General features: G+C 39.7%; 1 protein-coding gene across 1 annotated transcript in view; it reads left to right on the plus strand.

Annotated features, from left to right (window-relative positions):
- Nucleotides 1–221: 221 nt before the first annotated feature.
- The window catches only part of FAM102B (family with sequence similarity 102 member B), a 108,412-nt gene continuing 86,195 nt past the window's right edge, over nt 222–22,438 (plus strand). Inside the window, exon 1 of the mRNA XM_032609196.1 lies at nt 222–728. Coding sequence (XP_032465087.1) covers nt 589–728 — 140 coding nt within the window. The 5' untranslated portion in view covers nt 222–588. The remainder of the gene's footprint in view (nt 729–22,438) is intronic.

A 22,438-nucleotide genomic window follows, 5' to 3' on the forward strand; every position in this document is an offset into this window, starting at 1 on the left:
ATGGAGGGGAAGGGGAAGAAAGGGGGCGGGGCAAAAACTGAAAGAAAGGCAGAGAGGAAGCTGTAGAAGGAAGTTCGTTTTTGGTAGGATTTGTCTTTTTTTAACCCCAGAGAGGCGTGACGCTCTAACGCCCAGAACCTCCACGCCCGCCCTCCCTCTTCCGCCCGGCAGTGCGCTGCTGGCCGCTGCCGCTAGGGGCGCCTCCGACCCCGAGGCGCTGAGGAGGCGGCGGCAGCGGCAGCGGCGGTTCTCGGAGCTTCGCCTCCCCTCCTCCCAGACGGGCGGCGGCGCCGGCTGCAAGCTGCACACCGAAAGGGCGCCTCCCGCTCAGGCGAGCTGCAGCACGACCGCTCCCCGTGGGTGGGCGGGGTCCGCGCAACGGCCGCCGCCGCGCTCCGGCCGGGGCTGCCGCTAGAGGCGGCGGCGGCGGCGGCGGCGGCACCGGCCCCGGCAGCGCCTACACGCGCAGCTCGCAGCCCCGGCCATGGGGCTGGGCGGGCCCGCGGCTCAGCCGAGTTGAAGCGGCGGCGCCGGCCCGCGCGCCCCTTGGGGCCGCCCCCGCACCCCGCTCGCCGGCGTCTGGCTCTCATGATGATGAAGAAGAAGAAGTTTAAGTTTAAGGTGGACTTCGAGCTCGAGGAGCTCTCCTCGGTGCCCTTCGTCAACGGGGTCCTCTTCTGCAAGATGCGGCTGCTGGACGGCGGCAGCTTCACCGCCGAGTCCCCCAGGTAACGCGCCGGCCGCTGCTCCCGAGCAGCTGCGCCCTCGCCTGCCCCGCAGGGGCTTGTTGGATGGGCAGCATCTCTTTCCGTGGCCCATTTGCTCCAGGAGGGCGGCCAGTCTCGGGAGCTGTTCTTTCTCTAGGGACCCGTCTGAGATCTGTCGGGAATGTATCGATCTGCGAAAGTGCTTTGCAAATGGGTTCTCGGCTGGGGTAAGCCACCTGTGCTCGTGATTCCAGATGGTTCCTGGTATCTGTTCTTCCCTCCTAAATTCTCTTGGAATGGGAGCGATGGTCAGAAGGGAGGGGATGCTTCTGGTTTCTCTTTAGACCTTTCCATATTTGTGAGATGCACAGTGGAACTTGAGCTGTTGTTAAAACAAAAATAACCCGAACTGCTCGAGTTCCAAGAGCGCCCGCTCTAAACCGAAGCCTGTGCTTTTAGCCTTTCTTCTTCTCCGTGTTGGTTACTGGGGGGCGCTGGAGTCCAGGATGAGGCCGGGGTAGGCCTGGTCAGGCTTGAGTCAAGTGTTCCCTGGCACAGACAGGACAACAGTTTGTGCCTCATCTCAGAGCTGCGTGTCCAGTTACGCGCTAACACGCACTGAATTGCCCGTCTTGAGGCGACCGCTAATGGCTCTCAGTGGGGAGGAATTAGAACCAGGAGAGCCAATGCCCTGCTCTCATTTTGAAATGAGCCCCGGGCACTCCCAGGGAGTGTCGTTGGCAGGTTACAGAATCAAGTCAGGAGTGGTAGTGTTCCTTGAGTCACTTCAGGGATATTTGTAGGTTGACAGCTCTCTCCTAGGGTAAATGTTCCTTAAGAAAAGAGAAAATTTGTGGAATTTTTTAAAATGAACTTTTAAGTTCCTGAGATCAAGGAATAAGGCTCATAGTTAATGCTTATTTTGCTTAGATGTGCTGTTCATGGACTTCATTTTTACCCTAAAAAATATTCTGCTTTACTTTTATCTGTCACCCCTATTAATAATGTAAAGGAAATAATGTCCATGGGTTGTGGAATTGGGACCAGAAAATTGTCCGCAGTGGCAATATTGAAGCCTATGAAAGCCAAAAAATGTAAATGTCTAGTTGGCCAAAGCAAAGGACGTATGAAGCAATACTGATTCTCAGAATTAAAAAAAAAAAAAATCAGCTGAGGGTAGTTTTTTAGATTAAACTATGATGACACATCTACACAGTCATTTTTAACACATTGGTAAGAGAACACTGTAACTCAGAATGGTTGAGCAAATATTGTACCAGCTCTTAAGGTGCTGAAGTCCAAAGCCAATTCTTGAATGTTCTGTAGGTACAAATGAGAGTCTTACCCCGTTCTGTGGCAAAGTCCCCACCCACCACTCTGGCAGTTAGACCAGCTCTCCTGGGCCAGTGGTGACACCTGGTGGTCAGGATACTTCCCTGCTCCCTCCTTTCTCCCTCAGATTATTGGTTTGGCTTGCTTGTAAATCAGTTATTCTGGTATTGCAGACAGTCATTTATTCAGCAAATAGGTATAGGCTAAACCTTTTAAATATCATATTTAATTCTCACAGCAAGCCTATGACGTAGGGATCCCCATTTTGTAGATGAATAAACTGAGATTCAGCATAACTGACTTTCCCAAGGTCCCCACATCTGGTAGGTGAAAAGCCAAAATTATAATACAAGTCTCTCTAATTTCAAGCAGATTGATGCCATGTAAAGGAGAAAATTGTGTGTTGTGCTGAAGAGGGAGCTTCCCAATGGTTTTAACAAGCAAGGGGTGTAATTTGATTTGGAATTTGCAAGATTGGAAAGGAAAAAGCAGAGTATCCTGTATTAAATTTACCCCTTTTTCTTCCAACTAAAACATGGCTTTAATCAAAGTCAGTTAGGTTAAGAGTAGTGCTCTGTGTAACCAACCAAACAACAGCCATATAGTTTGGAGGGAAGTGATTCATAAGAAGGAGCATGTTCCTTATTAGGTACAGGTAGTTGGTGTAAAGCTAAGACCAAGATTTTGGAATGACGTGGATCTGAACCTAAATCCTAGCTCCACAATGGCAAACCTGGGTTGGTTACTTAGCCTCTCCAAGCTTCCATTTATAAAATAGAAACCATCACTGGCTTATGGGGGTGTTGTGAGGATTTAGTAAGACGATGCACCTAAAACAGCTACCACAGTGCTCTGGCACCAACTGACATTTAAAAAGAAGATAAGGAGCTTGTCTGAAAGGGTTTGTTTCCTTTACATGTTATACTTAATTTTTTTCTCCTGGCAACGATGAAAGTATTGATTTCAAAAAGCTACCTCATTTTAGAAGAAAAAAGAAAGAAAATCAGAAATACTTAAGGATGTGAATTATTTAAAAATTGCATAACTTAAGGCAGAAATGTAGAGAACAAACGTATGGACACCAAGGGGGGAAAGGGGAGGTGGGATGAATTGGGAGATTGGGATTGACATATATACACTAGTATGTATAAAATAGATAACTAATGAGAACCTGCTGTATAACACAGGGAACTCTACTTAGTGCTCTGTGGTGACCTAAATGGGAAGGAAATCCAAAAGCGAGGGGATATATGTATATATATAGCTGATTCACTTCGCTGTACAGAAACTAACGCAACTTTGTAAAGAAACTATTCTGGGACTTCCCCAGTGGCGCAGTGGATAAGAATCCACCTGCCATTGCAGGGGACACAGGTTCTATCCCTGGTCCGGAAATATCCCACATGCCACGGAGCAACTCAGCCCGTGGGCCACAACTACTGAGCCTGCACTCTAGAGCCCACGAGCCACAACTACTGAGCCTGCGTGCCGCAACTGAAGCCCACATACCTAGAGCCCATGCTCTGCAACAAGAGAAGCCACCGCAGTGAGAAGCCCGTGCACCTCAACAAAGAGTAGCCCCCGCTCGCCGCAACTAGAGAAAGCCCGCGTGCAGCAACGAAGACCCAACACAGCGAAAAATAAATAAAATTAAATCTTTAAAAAAGTAAAAAAATAAAGCAAATATACCCCAATAAAAAAAATTTTTTAAAGGCATTTAAGTTTAAAAAAAAATTGTTATAACTTTTCATTCTTGGGTACCAGTCTAGGCAGTGCATCTCTAAATAAATGCTAGATTTTAATTTTTAAAAAAATCACCTGTACCTCTCAAAAATCAAATATAGTTAACACTTAAAATTTCTCCCATAAAAATATGCAATGAACTACACAGAAAAGGGTTAACTTAGCAGGCCCAAGACTGCTTTCCTGAGAAAGGCCTGTTTACAGTGTTTTTGCTGGCATCTGGGAACCTGAATGTTCAGCAGTTGCCTACAGTGAGTCAAACTTTGGAGTGGCTCATTGTGCCTAGACTACAGTGTGATTTGTGCTGAATACTTTCTGGGAGTCTAGAATTTTGGCCTGTTCTAGGCAGAGGGTGCCTACGTGACCAGCCCGGAGGTGCCTATGTGGGGGGAGGGTACCCTTAGGTACTGCATTTCTAATGAGTTTCCTTGGTAGACACATGTGTTGTCACAATTTGATGTTGGAGAAATTGTGTTCTGGATGACTTCACTGAGAAAGAACTCTTGGAAACTTGCACTTGGTTTCTGAGGACTTTGTTCTGTGCCCCTTTCTCCTTTGCTGATTCTGCCTTGTATCGTTTTGCTGTAGTACATGTACGATATATCTTAGACATGGATATGACTATATGCTGAGTCCTGTGAGTCCTCCTAATGGATCACTGAACCTGGGGGTGGTTGTGGGGACCCCTGATGCATGAACCTACGTAAAGGAATAATTCATTTTGTTAAAGAAAAGCCTTGGAGGTGCATAGCAAATAATAAATATATTTAAGTATATTTTGTTCTGTGCGAAAACTAAAGATGAAGATCATTCATTGTTTACCAAATATTAGTTGAGCATTTACCAAGTTTCTAGCTGCCTGTCAAGGGCAACAAATATAAGTACAACAAATATAAAGGCCTATAAGGCAATTACCTCTACTTAATGAAATTAGATCATACATGGATAATTGCTTGGTGATAGGAGACAGTATGATTTAGTGCCTAATCAGTGGGTCACACAATATGTGAGTGTTGTTGAATTTCTGAAGGTAAAGAGTTTGTTTACAGCTGTAAAGGCTACTGAAAACCACATCACCTTTTCAGTTGTGCATGCTGGACGGATGAAGTGGCGTTGACAAGGAAGTGTGTGTGGGAGGACTGATTGAGCAAGTTGGCAATAGGAGTTGGTGATAGATCAGCCTGACTGCTGAGAGAGTTCACATTAAACTTCTAGCAGAAGATAGAGACATTGAATGCAATTATAAAGAATTTACTTTCCACTGCTTATAGCATAAAAGTCAATCTAATTACTCCAATAAAGATGTTTAAAAAAAAAAGTCAATCTAAGATTCTTGCGCTAGGTTGTAATGTAATTAAAGTGATGTTTAAGCTGGCTGGTGGGCTGATGCTCTTTGGATTCAAATGGGGATAGATTAGAAATGAGGAGACAAATTAGGAGTCTATTAAAATAACCCAGGCAGAAGTGAATAAGAACCTGAACTTGGAGGCTTCTCATGGAAGTAAGTGATGAAATGAAAATGCTATGACAGATGCCTTGATGACATGACAGAGTAAAGAAGTCAGGAAGAATCTTTGTTTTATTTTGCAAGGGGAATATACATATCGTTGGGGAGATACGAGGAGGTCAGTTATATGTTTAACATACTACACTTAGTGACAGGCTGATAAGCAGTTGGAGACATATTTACTGTGGATTTCTTAGCTCTGGTCTATTGTAGGTAAGCCTGCGTACTGGATTTTTCATCTAAAATTTCCTTACACCGTTTTGCCCTTTTAAAGATTATTAATGAAAATTAATCTTAGAAGCATCCAGTTTCTCCTGGGAAGGTGTATCCAGTGAAGATGTTAGAAAAAATAAAGACTTAAAAGGTACTTATTTGTATACCGTATGCTAACACATATATATGGAATCTAAAAAAAAAATGGTTCTGAAGAACTTAGGGGCAGGACAGGAATAAAGACACAGATGTAGAGAATGGATTTCAGGACACGGGGAGGGGGAAGTGTAAGCTGGGACAAAGGGAGAGGGTGGCATTGACATATATATGCTACCAAATGTAAAATAGCTAGTGGGAAGCAACGGAATAGCACAGGGAGACCAGCTTGGTGCTTTGTGACCACCTAGAGCGATGGGATAGTGAGAGTGGGAGGGAGACGCAAGAGGGAGGGGATATGGGAATATATGTATACATATAGCTGATTCACTTTGTTATACAGCAGAAACTAACACAACGATATAAAGTAGTTATACTTCAATAAAGATGTTAAAAAAAGGTATTTATATGTAATACATGTTATTAAAAAGGTCAGATTTTTACATACGATAGTTAATAAAACACTCAGAAAATACATTGTATGATTATAATAATCTAATAAACTGAAGCCAAATTATTGCCTAGTAAAATATTTTTGAAGACCTTTCAAAAAGACAGAATGTTACATTAAAATCTTTTCAGAGCACCCTTCCTTTGTAAAAGCATTCAGATCACTTTAGAGGTTTACTAAGACTATCAGAACAAGTTTAATAATTTCTGGTCTGCTTTAATAAAGAAATATATGAGAAAATTTTCCTGTATTTTTTTAGGATTTCCAAGTTTGCTTTATTTTTTTCATCTTTTTTTGTGCTCGTAGCTAAATACTTTTCTAAGTTTCACATGAGCTTGTGGCAGAAAACCATATGTGAATTCAGGGAGTATCTGGGAAGCTTATGAGCATATCTGTGTTGGATCTTTTACTTTGTAAACAAGTTGAAGGCATTTTTTTCTCTTTGGCCAGAGTATCTTCATGTTTTCAAGATTTTAGTTCACTGCACATTGTGTACTTCTTTTTAGTAACTTTTTTCCTTATTTCAAAAATAACACATATTCATGTGGAAAACTTACAAAATAGAAAAGCAAAAAGAACAGAAATTGCATATAAATGAACCAGCTAGAGATAATCACTTATTATTTTGATGTATAACCTTGGAGACTTTATTGATCCGTACACACACATATGTATACACACACACCCTCCACACACACTTATCACATACTTTTTTTTAAAAACCAAAGTGGGATCATACTATACTTATATTTTTTTTCATTTAATGTATCTTCCCAGATCATTACGTATTCAATTACAGACTTATTTTTAATAGATGCATTGTATGGATTTCCATGGTTTGCTGAACAAAGCCCCTTTTGAAATAGTCTTTCTTCTTTGCTTTCTTTTTTATTAACATTTTTATAAACACACTAAATTGAGCATCCTTAAAGATGTGCACATCATTGTTATTTTTTTAGGATTCACACTTAGAAATGGAATTATTGAGTCAAAGGGCAGTTTTAAGACTTTTGATACATGTATATTATTAACTTGCCCTTTGATACATTAAATTGACTTTTTTAAGATGAAAAAATTACTAATAAGTAACAAATACAAAAAATAATGCTGTTTGACCATATGGCACAAAATTATTTATACCCTGACCAGAAATGAGGTCATCTATTCACATTATTATAATAGCTATAAAAATGGTAGCTGACGCTTAATTGAGCTAGTACTTTTTAAAAAGTAGCTAGCACTTTGCGCATGTGTCAGGAACTTTTCTAAGCCTTTACAGCCTCAAAATCATCCTAGGAGAAAGGTACTATTATTACATTATCACTATTATTACTACTGCTATTACTCTCATTTTACACCTGAGGAAACAAGCCCAAAGAGGTGCTGAAAGTTAACACAGCTAGTAAGTGGCAGGGCAGGGAGGCAGTCTGGCTCCAGGGTATGCTCTTAATCACAAAACTCTGTTGCCTCTCAAATTTTATGTTACATGTTTTCTCATTCTTATGTTTTAACAAAAGAGTAGATAAATATATATAGTATGACTTTTTCTGAATGCTAGTCTCAGAAAACTGGTTCCAGTGTGTGACACCACTAAACAAGTCATTAGACCTGGCCCCTTTAGATTTGCCCAAAGTTATTGTATATGAAAGATGAGAAACATAGTACTCATGCACGCACGTACTGTTGTTTTCAAGGTGTGGCTTTCCAGTTGTAAGTCCTCAAAATTGTTTCATTACTGGATTGTTGTACCTTGTAAAACTGTTATTAATGCCATTTTCCACTAGTAAGTTAATAGTCACTATTGTATGTCTAAGCCTTGCACACTAGGCAGTTTATAAATATTTATTGAAAGAATGCAGATATTTGGAGAAAGGATCCGTTGTAGCTTTGCTAAGAATGACAAATACACAGAGATTCCCAAATTAAATACATGGGGAAATCATATGGGGCAGTATATGCTGTTCTATGTACACAGCTTATAAAGAATTAATGTTCAATTTGGGGTGTCAGCCTTTGAGGGATATTATCAAGTAGAGATCCAGGGAACTGTATTAAGATTCTGAGGAATCCCGAATTGTGTTCATAACAGGAGACTGGGGTGAGTCTCAAGGGAAGATGATGGTGTTCAAATACTAAAAATTGAGCATGTATACATGTATATTTTACATTCCTAATTTTATGTATTACAAAATCCTTTTTATAGATGTGTTACCTCCTGTTGGGTTAGGATATAGATCAAGTTCTGTAACACATATATTTGAAAAATAACAAGTGGCTTAAACTAGGTAGAAATTTATTTCTCTCACATATAAAAAGCCCAAGCTGATGTGGTGGCTCTGACCCATCAGGTTATCAGGGGCCCTGACTCTTTATCTGGTTGCTCTGTTATACCCAACTAGATGTTATTCTCATCCCCAGGGACTAAGTTGGCTTACCCCGCGTCCGAATTCCAGCCACTGGGAAGGAGGAAAGGGGAACGCAAGATCCTTTTTGCTCACAGCCTGTTGACCAGAACTTGAGCACGAGGACACATCCAGCCCCAAGGAAGGATAAGAAATGCCGTCTTTGCTGGGTGTCCACGTGCCCAGCAAAAGAGTCAGTTACAATAAAGAGAAGGGGAAGATGGTTATCAGAGGACAGTTAGCCTCTGATACTTCTCTCTTTTAGAGAAGAGAAAGTTGATCTGCAGAAAAGCAACACAATTTGTTCACGATCACATGTCAATTAAATGAAAGATATTTGAAAGACTGTCCCATAAAGAGGGAATAGAGTTAGGCTGGGTACATCAGAGGAGAGAACAGGACCACTGGGGAAATGTTAAAGATGGCATGTTTCTATTCAATATAATAACAGAAAAGATAATCTGTAACATTTAAAAGAAGACGGTAGTTAGTGAATAGGCTACCTTGTCCATTTGTCAGGAATGTTACCCTTCATTAGAAGGATGGGTGACCTAGGTGATTCTTAAGGCCCTTGCTAACTCTAGGTTTTCTATGATTAAGCTTTCAATTTTATTTCCTAATACTGCTCTTTCTAAACCTCCCATTTTAGCCAAGACTGGTCAGTTTATATTAGCCAAATATGTGTGTTCTGTCTCCTTGGTACTCTCTCCTATTTCCACCTCTTCTTTACCATTCTTTTAGTTGATTGAAATTCCAAGCATTCTTCAAGATCTAGAGCAAATGTCTCATCAGCTTTATGTCCACATCTGTCCCAGCCTACAATCCACCCACTGCTTTCCTCCAACACTTAATTCATATACTATGTCCTTAATAAATATTCGTTGTATGTTGAATGAACGAAATCTTTTTTCATCGTCCCTACTATGATTTCACCTCTTACTCAATTCCTGTACTTCTTGTTTCTACCATTCATTTCACCAAAATTTGTTCTTTTAATTACCTATAAAAATTTTCTATGCAGTGTAAAATTTACAGTAGTAGAAATAAATACAAGAAAAGGTAGGAAGAAGTGTTTAACTGGTTTTTTTTTTTTTTTTGGAGGGGGTTGGTCAGGGGAAGTGTCATGGCAGGTAATTTTTTAGCAAGGTTTCGAAAACAGTCTAGCTGGAGAAGGAGATGGAACAGTAGAAGGAACAGTACACACAGTGGCAAGGAAAAGCAGCGTGGTGTGTGCTGGAAGTACTGTGAGTATAGTGGTGTATTACTGCTGCCACATAAAGAGCAGGAGAGAGTGGTCATTTCACGAAGTCTGGGCTTGCTTGGATACTCAAGCATCTAGGGAACCAAGAGCAAAGGAGTGATTTATGCAAAGTTAGTAGGTTAGCTTAGGTAGGGCTGGAATTTAAGAGAATTCTCATCTGATGACCTTAGCTTTCTCAGTAGGAGCCAAAAAAGATGAAGTGAGGGATATGAGGATAATGATAAAAAATCAGAAAAGCTTCTATAAGGAATGAGAGAAGCAGCTGACCGAAGACAAGGCCTAACTGAAATTTAGAACATGAATTTTATTGATGGCAACGTGCATGTTCCTGCATCTTTCTCTAGAGAAAGTCTAGAGAGTAGGCAAGGTCCAGGGTATAGGTGTTACTGAAATGGTATGAGGATAGGCATAGGGCAAAGAACTCTGGGTCTAGGATGTTAGGTTATTTGCACAGTGTTAAAATAGCCAGTATGATTGCAGGTGTTGGGTGAAGAGAGAGAGAGAGAGAGAGGGAAAGGTACTTCTGTGTGACATTAACTAGGAGAAGAAGAGTGTGACATAGCCATATGTCATGTGCCTCAAGCTGAAAGGAAAAGAGGTAACAGCCTGTAAGTGGCACTGAGGAGTTAGGAAAATGCTATTGCTGCCTCCTGTGGAAGATGGGAGTGGAGAACACTACCCCCTATAGAGCTTCAACACAAGTAGTGTGCTCACGAGCTAGCCAGGTTTCACTTAGGCAGTGAGTAGACTGTTAGGTGAAGAGGTTGAGAATGTAGAGTTTGTTCAACCCTGGAACCAGGGTTTCAGGTGGTGTGGTAGAATGAGTTGGGAAAGAGAGCAGCAACAGAAGAATGAATCGGGGTGAAGAAGAAAAGAACTGTAGGAGAGAGCAGTCTGGAGATTTAGGGAGAATAGGTGACCAGGACTTGCACTATGGTCTTTTCCTGTGGATTACAGGGATGGAAAGTATACATACAACTGAATGGCCTTAAGATTTCTAATATGGATATAAAATAATTTAGTGTCACTTAGTAATATACATTTAGATTTCTCCCATGTCTTCATGGCTTGATAGCTCATTTCTTTTTCACACTGAATAATATTCTGATATCTGGATGTACTATACTTTATCCATTCACCTACCATTCACTGTGTGATTCCACTTATATGTGCTACCTAGAGTGGTCAAATTCACAGAGATAGAAAGTAAAATGATGGTTGCCAGGGGCTGAGGGGAGGGAGCATTGGGGAGTTGTTGTTCAGTGGGTACAGAGTTTCAGTGTTACAATATGAAAGGGGTTCTTGGAGATTTGGTGCACAACAATATGAACGTACTTGAAGCTTTTGAACTGTGCACTTGAAAATGGCTAAGATAGTAAATTTTGTTATATTTTTCCACAATTATTAAAAATGAATAAATATTTTACACTCTTCCCCCAATTTTTATTAGGCCAAGCCAATTATTTACATATTCATATATTCATGTAAAGTGAATTAGTATTAAAAAGAAAGTTTTCTCTCTCTTTTTTAAAAAATTATTTAATTTATTTTATTTTTGGCTGCATTGGGTCTTTGTTGCTGTGCACAGGCTTTCCCTAGTTGCGGTGAGTGGGGGCTACTCTTCATTGCAGTGCGAGGGCTTCTCATTGCTGTGGCTTCTCTTGTTGCGGAGCATGGGCTCTAGGCGCACAGGCTTCAGTAGTTGTGGCACGGGGGCTCAGTAGTTGTGACTTGTGGGCTCTAGAGCGCAGGCTCAGTAGTTGTGGCGCACGGGCTTAGTTGCTCCGCAGCATGTGGGATCTTCCCGGACCAGGGCTCGAGCCCGTGTTCCCTGCATTGGCAGGCGGATTCTTAACCACTGTGCCACCAGGGAAGTCCTGAAAGTTTTCTTTTTTTTTTTAACTTCACAATTTAGAGACATTTTGCCCTGAATTTTCTGCAAATTCAGGGCAAAATGAGCATTGATGAGTCCGTTCAGTCATTCTACCAACTAATATGATTTAACAAAATATAGACATATTGGCTTATTTGGTAATTAATTTTTATTTAACAGTTTTAAGAAAGTCCCTCTTTTTCCCCCTACTTGTGTTTCTGCTTATTTAAGTCATTATTTTTGCTCATTATATGTCTTGAGATATATGTTATTTGTTGCTCATCAACAAATGTCAGCATTTATTGATAAAATTATCTCTAGTTTATCTTTTATTAAGTGTAGTACCTTGAAGATAAGTTTGTTCTGTGAAAATAGTATGTATGATGCTTACTTACATCCTTTGCATGAGCTCTTTTCATCATCTCAAATGATATATTCTTCACAATAATCATTACTGTAAACATTGGTATAAAATATAATTTTTACCATCCAGGAGCCTGCACTTTATTGGGATATATTGACATATATTGTTAAATGCAATATAGGGCAGGGTGACAAAGCCTATATATAGTAAGTGTACAAATAAAATTGTTACAGCAGTTGAAAGGAGGAATGGAGCTATTAATTCTGAGAAAGTAGGGAAGACTCCTTAGAAGAGGCGGCCTGCGAGCTGAGCTTTGAAAGATTAGTAGGATTTAACCAGTAGGTGGGAAATGGGATGAAAATGTCGGACATTTTGACTCTGATAATGTTTTGACTTGTGTTTATTATCAAAAGCTATTTTTAAGAGTAGTACATCAATACTGTATTTTCATCAGAAAGCATTTTCTAGTGCAACGCTTTAGAAAACAGACTGGCAATTCCTCACATGTTAAACAGTTACCATGTGATCTGGCAATTCCACTAATATACCCCAAAAGACATGAAAACATCAACACAAAAACTTGTTCAATTAACACTTGAACAACACAGGGGTAGGGGGTCGGAGCACTTGCCTGACGCACAATGAGGCCAAACAAACTGAAAAGTCAGACTTCGGAGCATTTGGAGCAGAGAAACGTTTATTGCAGGACCATTTAAAGGCAAAGTGAGGGAGAAGCGTTGTTAGTTGTTGCAAACTTCTTGGTGAAGGAATCCTTTGTTCTTGCAGCTGTCCGGGTAGGTCAGGTCATGATCTTCCTGTGTGCAACAAAACAAATATTATTCTCTGTTCTACAACCTTTTATCTCTGTATGAATGGACTCTTAGAGGTCAGAGCCCTGAGAATAGGCTATCCTGTATATTTCAGGCTATAGGCAACATTCTTTTACAAAAGGTTCAGAGCCAGCATGACCAAGCACAGGCAACAAAGCACAAAGGTTAAAGCAAAAGGAATAAATCTAATGAGTCAGATTTGTTCTTCCCTATTACACGCTGACTTATCTTAGTCGGCCCTCCTTATCAGAAATTCAGTATCTGTGGTTCCACATTCGAGGATTCAACCAGCCATGGATTGTGTAGTACTGTAGTATTTACTATTGAAAAAAAATCTGTATGTTAGTGGACCCGTGTGGTTCAAAACCATGTTGTTCAAACTGTACATGGATTTTCATAGCATTATTTATAATAACCAAAAATCTGAGACAACCGCATTGTCTGTCAGCTGAGGAATGGGTAAATAAAATGTGGAATATCCATACAGTGGAATATTTTGGCAATACAAAGAAAGAAAGTACTGATACATGCTACAACATGGATGAAACTTTAAAACTTCATGCTAAGTGAAAGAAGCCAGTCACAAAAGACCACATATTTTATGATTCCATTTATATGAAATGTCCAGAATAGGCAAAGTCTACAGGGGCAGAAAATAGATTAGTGGTTGCCTAGGATTGGGAGGTTGGAGGGAAATGGGGAGTGACTACTCATGGTATGAGCTTTTTTTGGAGGTGATGAAGGTGTTCTAAAATTGATTGTGGTGGTGGTTTCGCACTCTGTGAATATATTAAAAACCATTGAGCTGTAAATTTTAAATGGGAGAATTGTATAGTATGTGAATTATATTTCAATAAGGCTATCTAAAAAAGCATTTTCTGACAAAACTCCATTAAGCCAATCTAATTAACTCCTTGGATAATTTTCTATACCAGTTTATTCTTTTATTTAACAAATATCTGTTGAGTGTCTACTATGTGCCAGGCACTATTCCAGGCATTTGAACTATTTCTATTATTTTTCACTTCAGGCCGTTTTTTTTTTTTTTTTAATAAATTTATTTATTTAGGCTGTGTTGGGTCTTCGTTGTTGCACACAGGCTTTCTCTAGTTGCTGCAGGAGGGGGCTGCTCTTCATTGTGGTGTGCGGGCTTCTCATTGCAGTGGCTTCTCTTGTTGCGGAGCACGGGCTCTAGGCTTGTGGGCTTCAGTAGTTGTGGCTCGTGGGCTTCAGTAGGTGTGGCTCACGGGCTCTAGAGCACAGGCTCAGTAGTTGTGGCGCACGGGCTTAGTTGCTCCGCGGCATGTGGGATCTTCCCGGACCAGGGCTTGAACCGGTGTCCCCTGCATTGGCAGGCGGATTCTCAACCACTGTGCCACCAGGGAAGTCGCCACTTCAGTCTTTATTTTATGAAATTATTTTCCTTGGTGTTTATTCTCTTCTCTGTGTATTTTAGAATGAACATGAGTTATAAAACAAGTGTAACCTAATCTGTACAGTGGCTATTATTTTTATAAAGTCCAAATTTTCAGGATCAGATTTTACATTATCTAAATTCTGTTAAGAATTCTTAATTTTTGTGACAATTTATAGTCAATAGCAGTCTTTGTCGTGTGATATTTTAACCAGTGAGTTGTTTTAGCTAATTTTATGTTTATTATTGCTACCATTAATATTCATTATGAGCTGGATAAAAGACTTGTAGAATTTTTGTTTCTTAGCTAATCCAACATAAAATTTTGAGCATTGCCTCCCGCTCTATATTATGGTTTAGGGATCAAAGATGTTCAGGGTCAATATGTCCTGCTTTGGGGTAGGAGAAAAACAGACCTGATAAACAGGAATACAGAACCATAAAAGTGGATGGTGTTGAGAACTTGGTGGCTAGGTGGTGGAGTGGAACAGAGAATGTTTGGGGCCTATAGTTAAGGACAAGACTGCACTGGGGGCCAGATTTTGGCAGGCCTTGGATGCCATTCGTGAAGACCAGGTTTTATTTTGTAGGCAATATGACCCTGAATCCCTCTTATTTTCTGATCCTAAAATTAATTCAAGATCACTGTAGAACATTTGGAAAATACATAAAATTACAAAGAAGAAAATGTTACCTATCAGAGACAATTACTGTTAAAATTTTGAAATATTCCCTTCCAGTTTCTTCCAATCCATTTTTATCCTGCTTTTTTCTTTTACTGAACATTATAATATACGCATTTTCCATGTTATTAAACACTTCAGCATATTATTCTGATAATGCCATATGTAATATTCTTTCATGAATGTACTATAAGTTAAGTAATAATTCCTCTGTTTTAGATATTCCTATTTTTTCAATTTATTCCTTCTCTTGCCAATACTGAGCTCTTTCCTGTGAATATTTGAATGTGAGGTGCAAGCAGGGTCTGTGATGATGTGTGGTAGGCAGCTCAGAGTTTATATCTTTTTTTTTTTTTTGTGGTACGCAGGCCTCTCACTGTTGTGGTCTCTCCCGTTGTGGAGCACAGGCTCCGGACGCGCAGGTTCAGCGGCCATGGCTCACGGGCCCAGCCACTCCACGGTATGTGGGATCTTCCCGGACCGGGACACAAACCCGTGTCCCCTGCATCGGCAGGCGGACTCTCAACCACTGCGCCACCAGGGAAGCCCCCAAGAGTTTATATCTTAAACTGAGCATGGTAGTCAGGATTTCTTTCATACCTAGATCTTAAGATAATCCACATGGACAAGATAATTAAAGCCCAGGATAGCATATAGAACAAAATGCAAGGGTCAGAGGATAGAACCTTGGTAGAAGAAGTCATAATTAAGAAAAATGAGACCAAAACATAGGAGAGAATTTGGCATCACAGAAGCTAAACAAGAAAAAAACTTGACGGGGGTGTAGGGTGTTCAGCCCTGCCATAGAGTGGAAAGGTGGAATGGTGTGAGAACTGCTCTCTTTATTTGACAATTGGCAAGTCTTTGGTGAACTTTTTTTTTTAATTATTGAGGCGTAATTGACATACAACGTTATATTAGTTTTAGATGTACAACATAATAATTCAATATCTTTATATGCTGCGAAATGATCACCACAATCAATCTAGTTAACATCCATCACCATACATAGTTACAAAAAAATTTCTTTTTCTTGGGATGAGAACTTTTAAGATCTACTCTTAGTAGCTTTCAAATATGCAATACAGTATTATTAACTGTAGTCAACCATGACCTCATGACATTTATTTTATAACTGGAAGTTTGTACCTTTTGACCCCCTATACCCATTTCACCCACCCACATATCAGTGAGATCATGCACTATTTGTCCATATGTCTCTGACTTGTTTCACTTAGCATAATGCTCTTAAGGTCCATCCGTGTTGTCGAAAATGGCAATATTCTTATTCATGACTGAATAATACTCCATTGTGTGTGTGGGGGTGTGTGTAGGTATCTCACATTTTCTTTGTCCATTCATCCATTGATGGACACATAGGTTGCTTCCATATCTTGGCTATTGTAAATAATGCTGCAGTGAACATGGAGGGTGGGGGATGCAGATATCTTCTAGAGTTAGTGTTTCCTTTTCTTCCCCCTCCCCAGATAAACACCCAGAAATGGAATTGCTGAATCATATGGTAGTTCTGTTTTTGATTTATTGAAGAACATCCTCACTATTTTCCATAGTGGCTCCACCAATTTACATTCTCACCAACAGTGCACAAGGGTTCTCCTTTTCAACATCCTCACCAACACTTATTTCTTGTCTTTTTGATGATAGCCATTCTAACAGGTGTAAGGTGATAGCTCATTGTGGTTTTGATTTGCATTTCCCTGATGAATAGTGATGTTGAGCACCTTTTTGTGTACCTATTGGCCATCTGTATGTCTTTGGAAGAATGTCCATTGAGATACTCTGCCCATTTTTTAATTGGATTGTTTGTTTTTTGCTGTTGAGTTGTATGAATTCTTAATATATTTTAGATATCAACCTCTTATCAGATATATGATTTGTAAATATTTTCTCCCATTCAGTAGGTTCCTCTTTCATTTTGTTGATGGTTCCCTTTGATATGCAGAAGCTCTTTAGTTTGATGTAGTCCCACTTGCTTATTTTTGCTTTTGTGGCCTTTGCTTTCGGTGTTAAATACAAAAAATCAGGGGCAAGACCAATGACAAGGGGCTTACCACCTATGTTTTCCTCAGTAAGTTTTATGGATTCAGATCTTACATTCAGTTTAATTCAATTTGAGTTAATTTTTGTGTATGGTTTAAGATAGTGGTCCAGTTTCATTCTTTTGCATGTGACTGTCCAGTGATGAACGTGAGAGAGTAGTTTCATTGGAGTCATAGGAGTAGAAACCAGGTTCCAAGGGGTTAGGGAGTGAGCAGGTGGTAAAACAGCAGAAGCATTGTGTGTAATTGTTCTTTTGCAAAGTTTGTTAATGAAGAGAAGGAGAAAAGGAGAATTAGTTAAAACGGGGAAATCAGGAACAAACAATTTTATTTTATGTTTTTATTTTTTTTTTTATTATTTTTTTTTTTTACGGGCCTCTCACTGCTGTAGCCTCTCCCGGACGCGCAGGCTCAGCGGCCATGGCTCACGGGCCCAGCCGCTCCGCGGCACGCGGGATCCCCCCGCACCGGGGCACGAACCCGCGCCCCCCGCATCGGCAGGCGGACTCCCAACCACTGCGCCACCAGGGAAGCCCTATGTTTTTATTTTTAGGATAGAGATTTGAACATGATTATAGGTCGGGGCAAAGGAATAGTGTAAGAGAAAACAGGGATACAAATATTAAAAACAAACCCATGATTGAAAGTCTTTCTTTTGTCTTAAAGAAAAATATTTTGTTCTGACCTGAAACCTGTTTACTGGTTTCAGAAGAAATTCTTAGGCTTTTCCTAATCAAATGCTATTTCCAAGCACTGTGGCTTAGAAACTAGCTTACACCCAAGACTTATTTTATCTTAATGAAATAATGAACTACCCATAGTACTGATTTTGGACTTTACAAGTTTGCTTCATTTCATCATAGTGAATCATCACTAACATAGCATTAGAGTGAACTCATTTAGTGACATTTTCTTTCTAGTTACAGTTTTGTATATTTCCTTGTTCAGAGACTGCAGCCACATTTCAATAGCAATTTCTGGGAATTCTCTAGTGCTGGTGTTTAAACATAAAGTTATTAACATTTTATCTCCTATGGTTATCTTTTGAGGCCAATTCAGAGTCCCTTAAGGTTTTTTGGTTTGTTTGTTTGTTTTTTAGTGTTTCCTCTGGGTACCATCTCGACATGAAGGTCTCCCCATTTTGGTCATTCCTTATGGTTAAGGACTGACTTCCAGAAAGTTCAAATGAGTATCTTACTTGAACTGTCCAGTGGACATTACTATTTACTCTATGTACAAGGCAGAAAAAGTTTTAGAAATAACAGCCCCAGGAAGGTAGTTAGAAAAGATTGTCCGTTGTCCTTGCAAAAGAAGGTTATTGTTTCCAAAATTGCTTGTAGGTTGCATCAGTAAACAACGTTTTATAAGCAACCATAAGTTACCTTAATAATTTCTGTTAATGCATTTCTATTAGTGGAAAAAGTAAACAATCATTGCATTTTTAATGCAATGCTAATATGCGTTTGTAATTATAATCATATAATAATATAATGTGATTATAATTATATAATATAATTATAATTTGTAATGTAATATGCATTTGTAATTATATGCAATTGAGAACTGTAAACTCTCTCATTATACTAATTAAGTAAGTCTTCCTGAAGCAATCAGGAACTCAGTAATAACTGCAGTATTAGCACTGGCTATTTCCTAATTTGAGAAACTGTAAATTAGAACCAACTGATAGTAAGTCAAAAATCTGCTAAGGTTAACCCTTATAAAACCAGCACACAAAATAATTGAGAAGCTATGTAAAATATTTATTGCAGTTTCTCTAACTCACCTACTCTGCTGCCACTGGGGTTTCCTTCCATGTGAGGAATGGTATCAGACATGTCAAGTAATGCAATGTGATGCATAAACATGAAGTTTACACTGATTGTGGTCAGAGTCAGCAGGAGTTACCTCAGCAGGTCTGTGCTACTCAAGAAACATCCCACCATATTCTCAGTACAGTCCTTTTATATACAACCTCCTTGTAGTCTCATTTTTCCGTTGCTGCACAGATCTCTTCCAATCTATTCCCCAGACCTCCCTTCAAGTAGAGTTATCTAGACTGTGTTGCTGTGCCTTTGATTTTAATTTACTTCACTTGCATGAGTTTTTCCTCATTATTGTATCATTATCATTATTTTTACAGATAACCAAGACAGCCAGAGTAGAGCCTTCATACTATATTTTTAATATTAGTTTGTGCTCTTTTGTCATATTGCAGCTGTGTTACTGGCTCATTTCACACTGGATCTCAAGAATGTAAACATTCTGCAGTTTTCTTCTCCTTATCTATATCTCCAAATAGGTCTTCATGACTTATGCATGGCCTTTGGAATTCACTATTTAATATTACTCTGCCAGAAAACCTCCTCTGATACTATAGAGCAGCGGTCCCCAACCTTTTTGGCACCAGAGACTGGTTTCATGGAAGACAGTTTTTCCACGGGGATTGGGGGGGAGGGGGGTTCAGGCAGTAATGTGAGCAATGGGAGCGATGGGAGCAGCAGATGAAGTTTGCCCGCCCCTCACCTCCTGCTGTGTGGCCCAGTTCCTAACAGGCCAAGGACTGACAGGTAACAGTCCGAAGCCTGGGGTTTGGGGACCCCTACTATAGAGTTCCCTTTCAATAATTATACTTGTGAAAATACCAAAGGAGTACTTTTTTTTTTAAACATCTTTATTGGAGCATAATTGCTTTACAGTGATGTGTTAGTCTTGGCTGTATAACAAAGTGAATCAGCTATACGTATACCTATATCCCCATATCTCTTCCCTCTTGCATCTGCCTCCCTCACACCCTCCCTACCCCACCCCTCTAGGTGGTCACAAAGCACCGAGCTGATCTCCCTGTGCTATGCGGCTGCTTCCCACTAACTATCGATTTTACATTTGGTAGTGTATGTATGTATGTCAATGCTACTCTTACTTCGTCCCAGCCTACCCTTCCCCCTCCCCGTGTCCTCAAGTCCATTCTCTACGTCTGCGTCTTTATTCCCGTATTGCCCCTAGGTTCATCAGAACCTTTTTTTTTTTTTTTTAGATTCCATATATATGTGTTAACATGTGGTATTTGTTTTTCTCTTTCCGACTTACTTCACTCCGTATGACAGACTCTAGGTCCTTCCACCTCACTACAAATAACTCAATTTCGTTTCTTCTTATTGCTGAGTAATATTCCATTGTGTATATATGCCATATCTTCTTTATCCATTCATCTATCGATGGACACTTAGGTTGCTTCCATGTCCTGGCTGTTGTAAATAGTGCTGCAATGAACATTGTGGTACATGACTCTTTCTGAATGATGGTTTTCTCAGGGTATATGCCCAGTAGTGGGATTGCTGGGTTGTATGTTTGTTCTGTTTTTAGTTCTTTAAGGAACCTCCATACTGTTCTCCACAGTGGCTGTATCAATTTACATTCCCATCAACAGTGCAAGAGGATTCCCTTTTCTCCACCCCCTCTCCAGCATTTATTGTTTGTAGATTTTTTGATGATGGCCATTCTGAGGTGTCTGACCGGTATGATGTGATACCTCATTGTAGTTTTGATTTACAGTTCTCTAATGATCAGTGATGTTGAGCATCCTTTCATGTGTTTGTTGGCAATCTGTATATCTTTTTTGGAGAAATGTCTATTTAGCTCTTCTGCCCATTTTTGGATTGGATTGTTTGATATTGAGCTGCATGAGCTGCTTGTAAATTTTGGAGATTAATTCTTCATCAGTTGCTTCATTGGCAAATATTTTCTCCCATTCTGAGGGTTGTCTTTCGTCTTCTTTATGGTTTCCTTTACTGTGCAAAAGCTTTTAAGATTCAGTAGGTCCCATTTGTTTATTTTTGTTTTTGTTTCCATTTCTCTAGGAGGTGGGTCAAAAAGGATCTTGCTGTGATTTATATTATAGAGTGTTCTGCATATGTTTTCCTCTAAGAGTTTTTTAATGTCTGGCCTTACAATTAGGTCTTTGATCCATTTTGAGTTTATTTTTGTGTATGGTGTTCGGGAGTGTTCTAATTTCATTCTTTTACATGTAGCTGTCCAGTTTTCCCAGCACCACTTATTGAAGAGGCTGTCTTTTCTCCATTGTATATTCTTGCCTCCTTTATCAAAAATAAGGTGACTATATGTGCATGGGTTTATCTCTGGGCTTTCTATGCTGTTCCATTGACCTATCTTTCTGTTTTTGTGCCAGTTACCATACTCTCTTGATTACTGTAGCTTTGTAGTATAGTCTGAAGTCCAGGAGCCTGATTCCTCCAGCTCTGTTTTTCTTTCTCAAGATTGCTTTGGCTATTCAGGGTCTTTTGTGTTTCCATACTAATTGTGCAATTTTTTTGTTCTAGTTCTGTGAAAAATGCCATTGGTAGTTTGGTAGGGATTGCATTGAATCTTTAGATTGCTTTGGGTAGTAGAGTCATTTTCACAATGTTGATTCTTCCAATCCAAGAACATGGTATATCTCTCCATCTGTTTGTATCATCTTTAATTTCTTTCATCCGTGTCTTATAGTTTTCTGCATACAGGTCTTTTGTCTCCTTAGGTAGGTTTATTCCTAGGTATTTTATTCTTTTTGTTGTAACAGTAAATGCAAGTGTTTCCTTAATTGCTTTTTCTGGTTTTTCATCATTAGTGTATAGGAATGCAAGAGATTTCTGTGCATTAATTTTGTGTCCTGCTACTCTACCAAATGAATTGATTAGCTCTAGTAGTTTTCTGGTAGCATCTTTAGGATTCTCTATGTATAGTATCATGTCATCTGCAAACAATGACAGTTTTACTTCTTTTCTGATTTGGATTCCGTTTTTTTTCTTTTTCTTCTCTGATTGCTGTGGCTAAAACTTCCAAAACTATGTTGATTAATAGTGGTGAGAGTGGCAACCTTGTCTTGTTCCTGATCTTAGAGGAAGTGGTTTCAGTTTTTCACCATTGAGAACGATGTTGGCTGTGGGTTTGTCATATATGGCCTTTATTATGTTGAGGTAGCTTCCCTCTGCCTACACTCTGGAAAGTTTTTATCATAAATGAGTGTTGAATTTTGTCAGAAGCTTTTTCTGCATCTATTGAGATGTTCATATGGTTTTTATCTTTCAGTTTGTTAATATCGTGTATCATATTGATTTGCATATATTGAAGAATCCTTGCATTCTTGAGATAAACCCCACTTGTTTGTGGTGTATGATCCTTTTAATGTGCTGTTGGATTCTGTTTGCTAGTATTTTGTTGAGGATTTTTGCATCTATGTTCATCAGTGCTGTTGGCCTGTAGTTTTCGTTTTTTGTGACACCTTTGTCTGGTTTTAGTGTCACAGTGATGGTGGCCTCGTAGAACGAGTTTGGGAGTGTTCCTCCCTCTGCTATATTTTGGAAGAATTTGAGGATAGGTGTTAGCTCTTCTGTAAATGTTTGATAGAATTCGCCTGTGAAACCATCTGGTCTTGGGCTTTCG

The sequence above is a fragment of the Phocoena sinus genome, chromosome 1 (genome assembly GCF_008692025.1).
Source record: "Phocoena sinus isolate mPhoSin1 chromosome 1, mPhoSin1.pri, whole genome shotgun sequence".
Lineage (NCBI taxonomy): Eukaryota > Metazoa > Chordata > Mammalia > Artiodactyla > Phocoenidae > Phocoena > Phocoena sinus.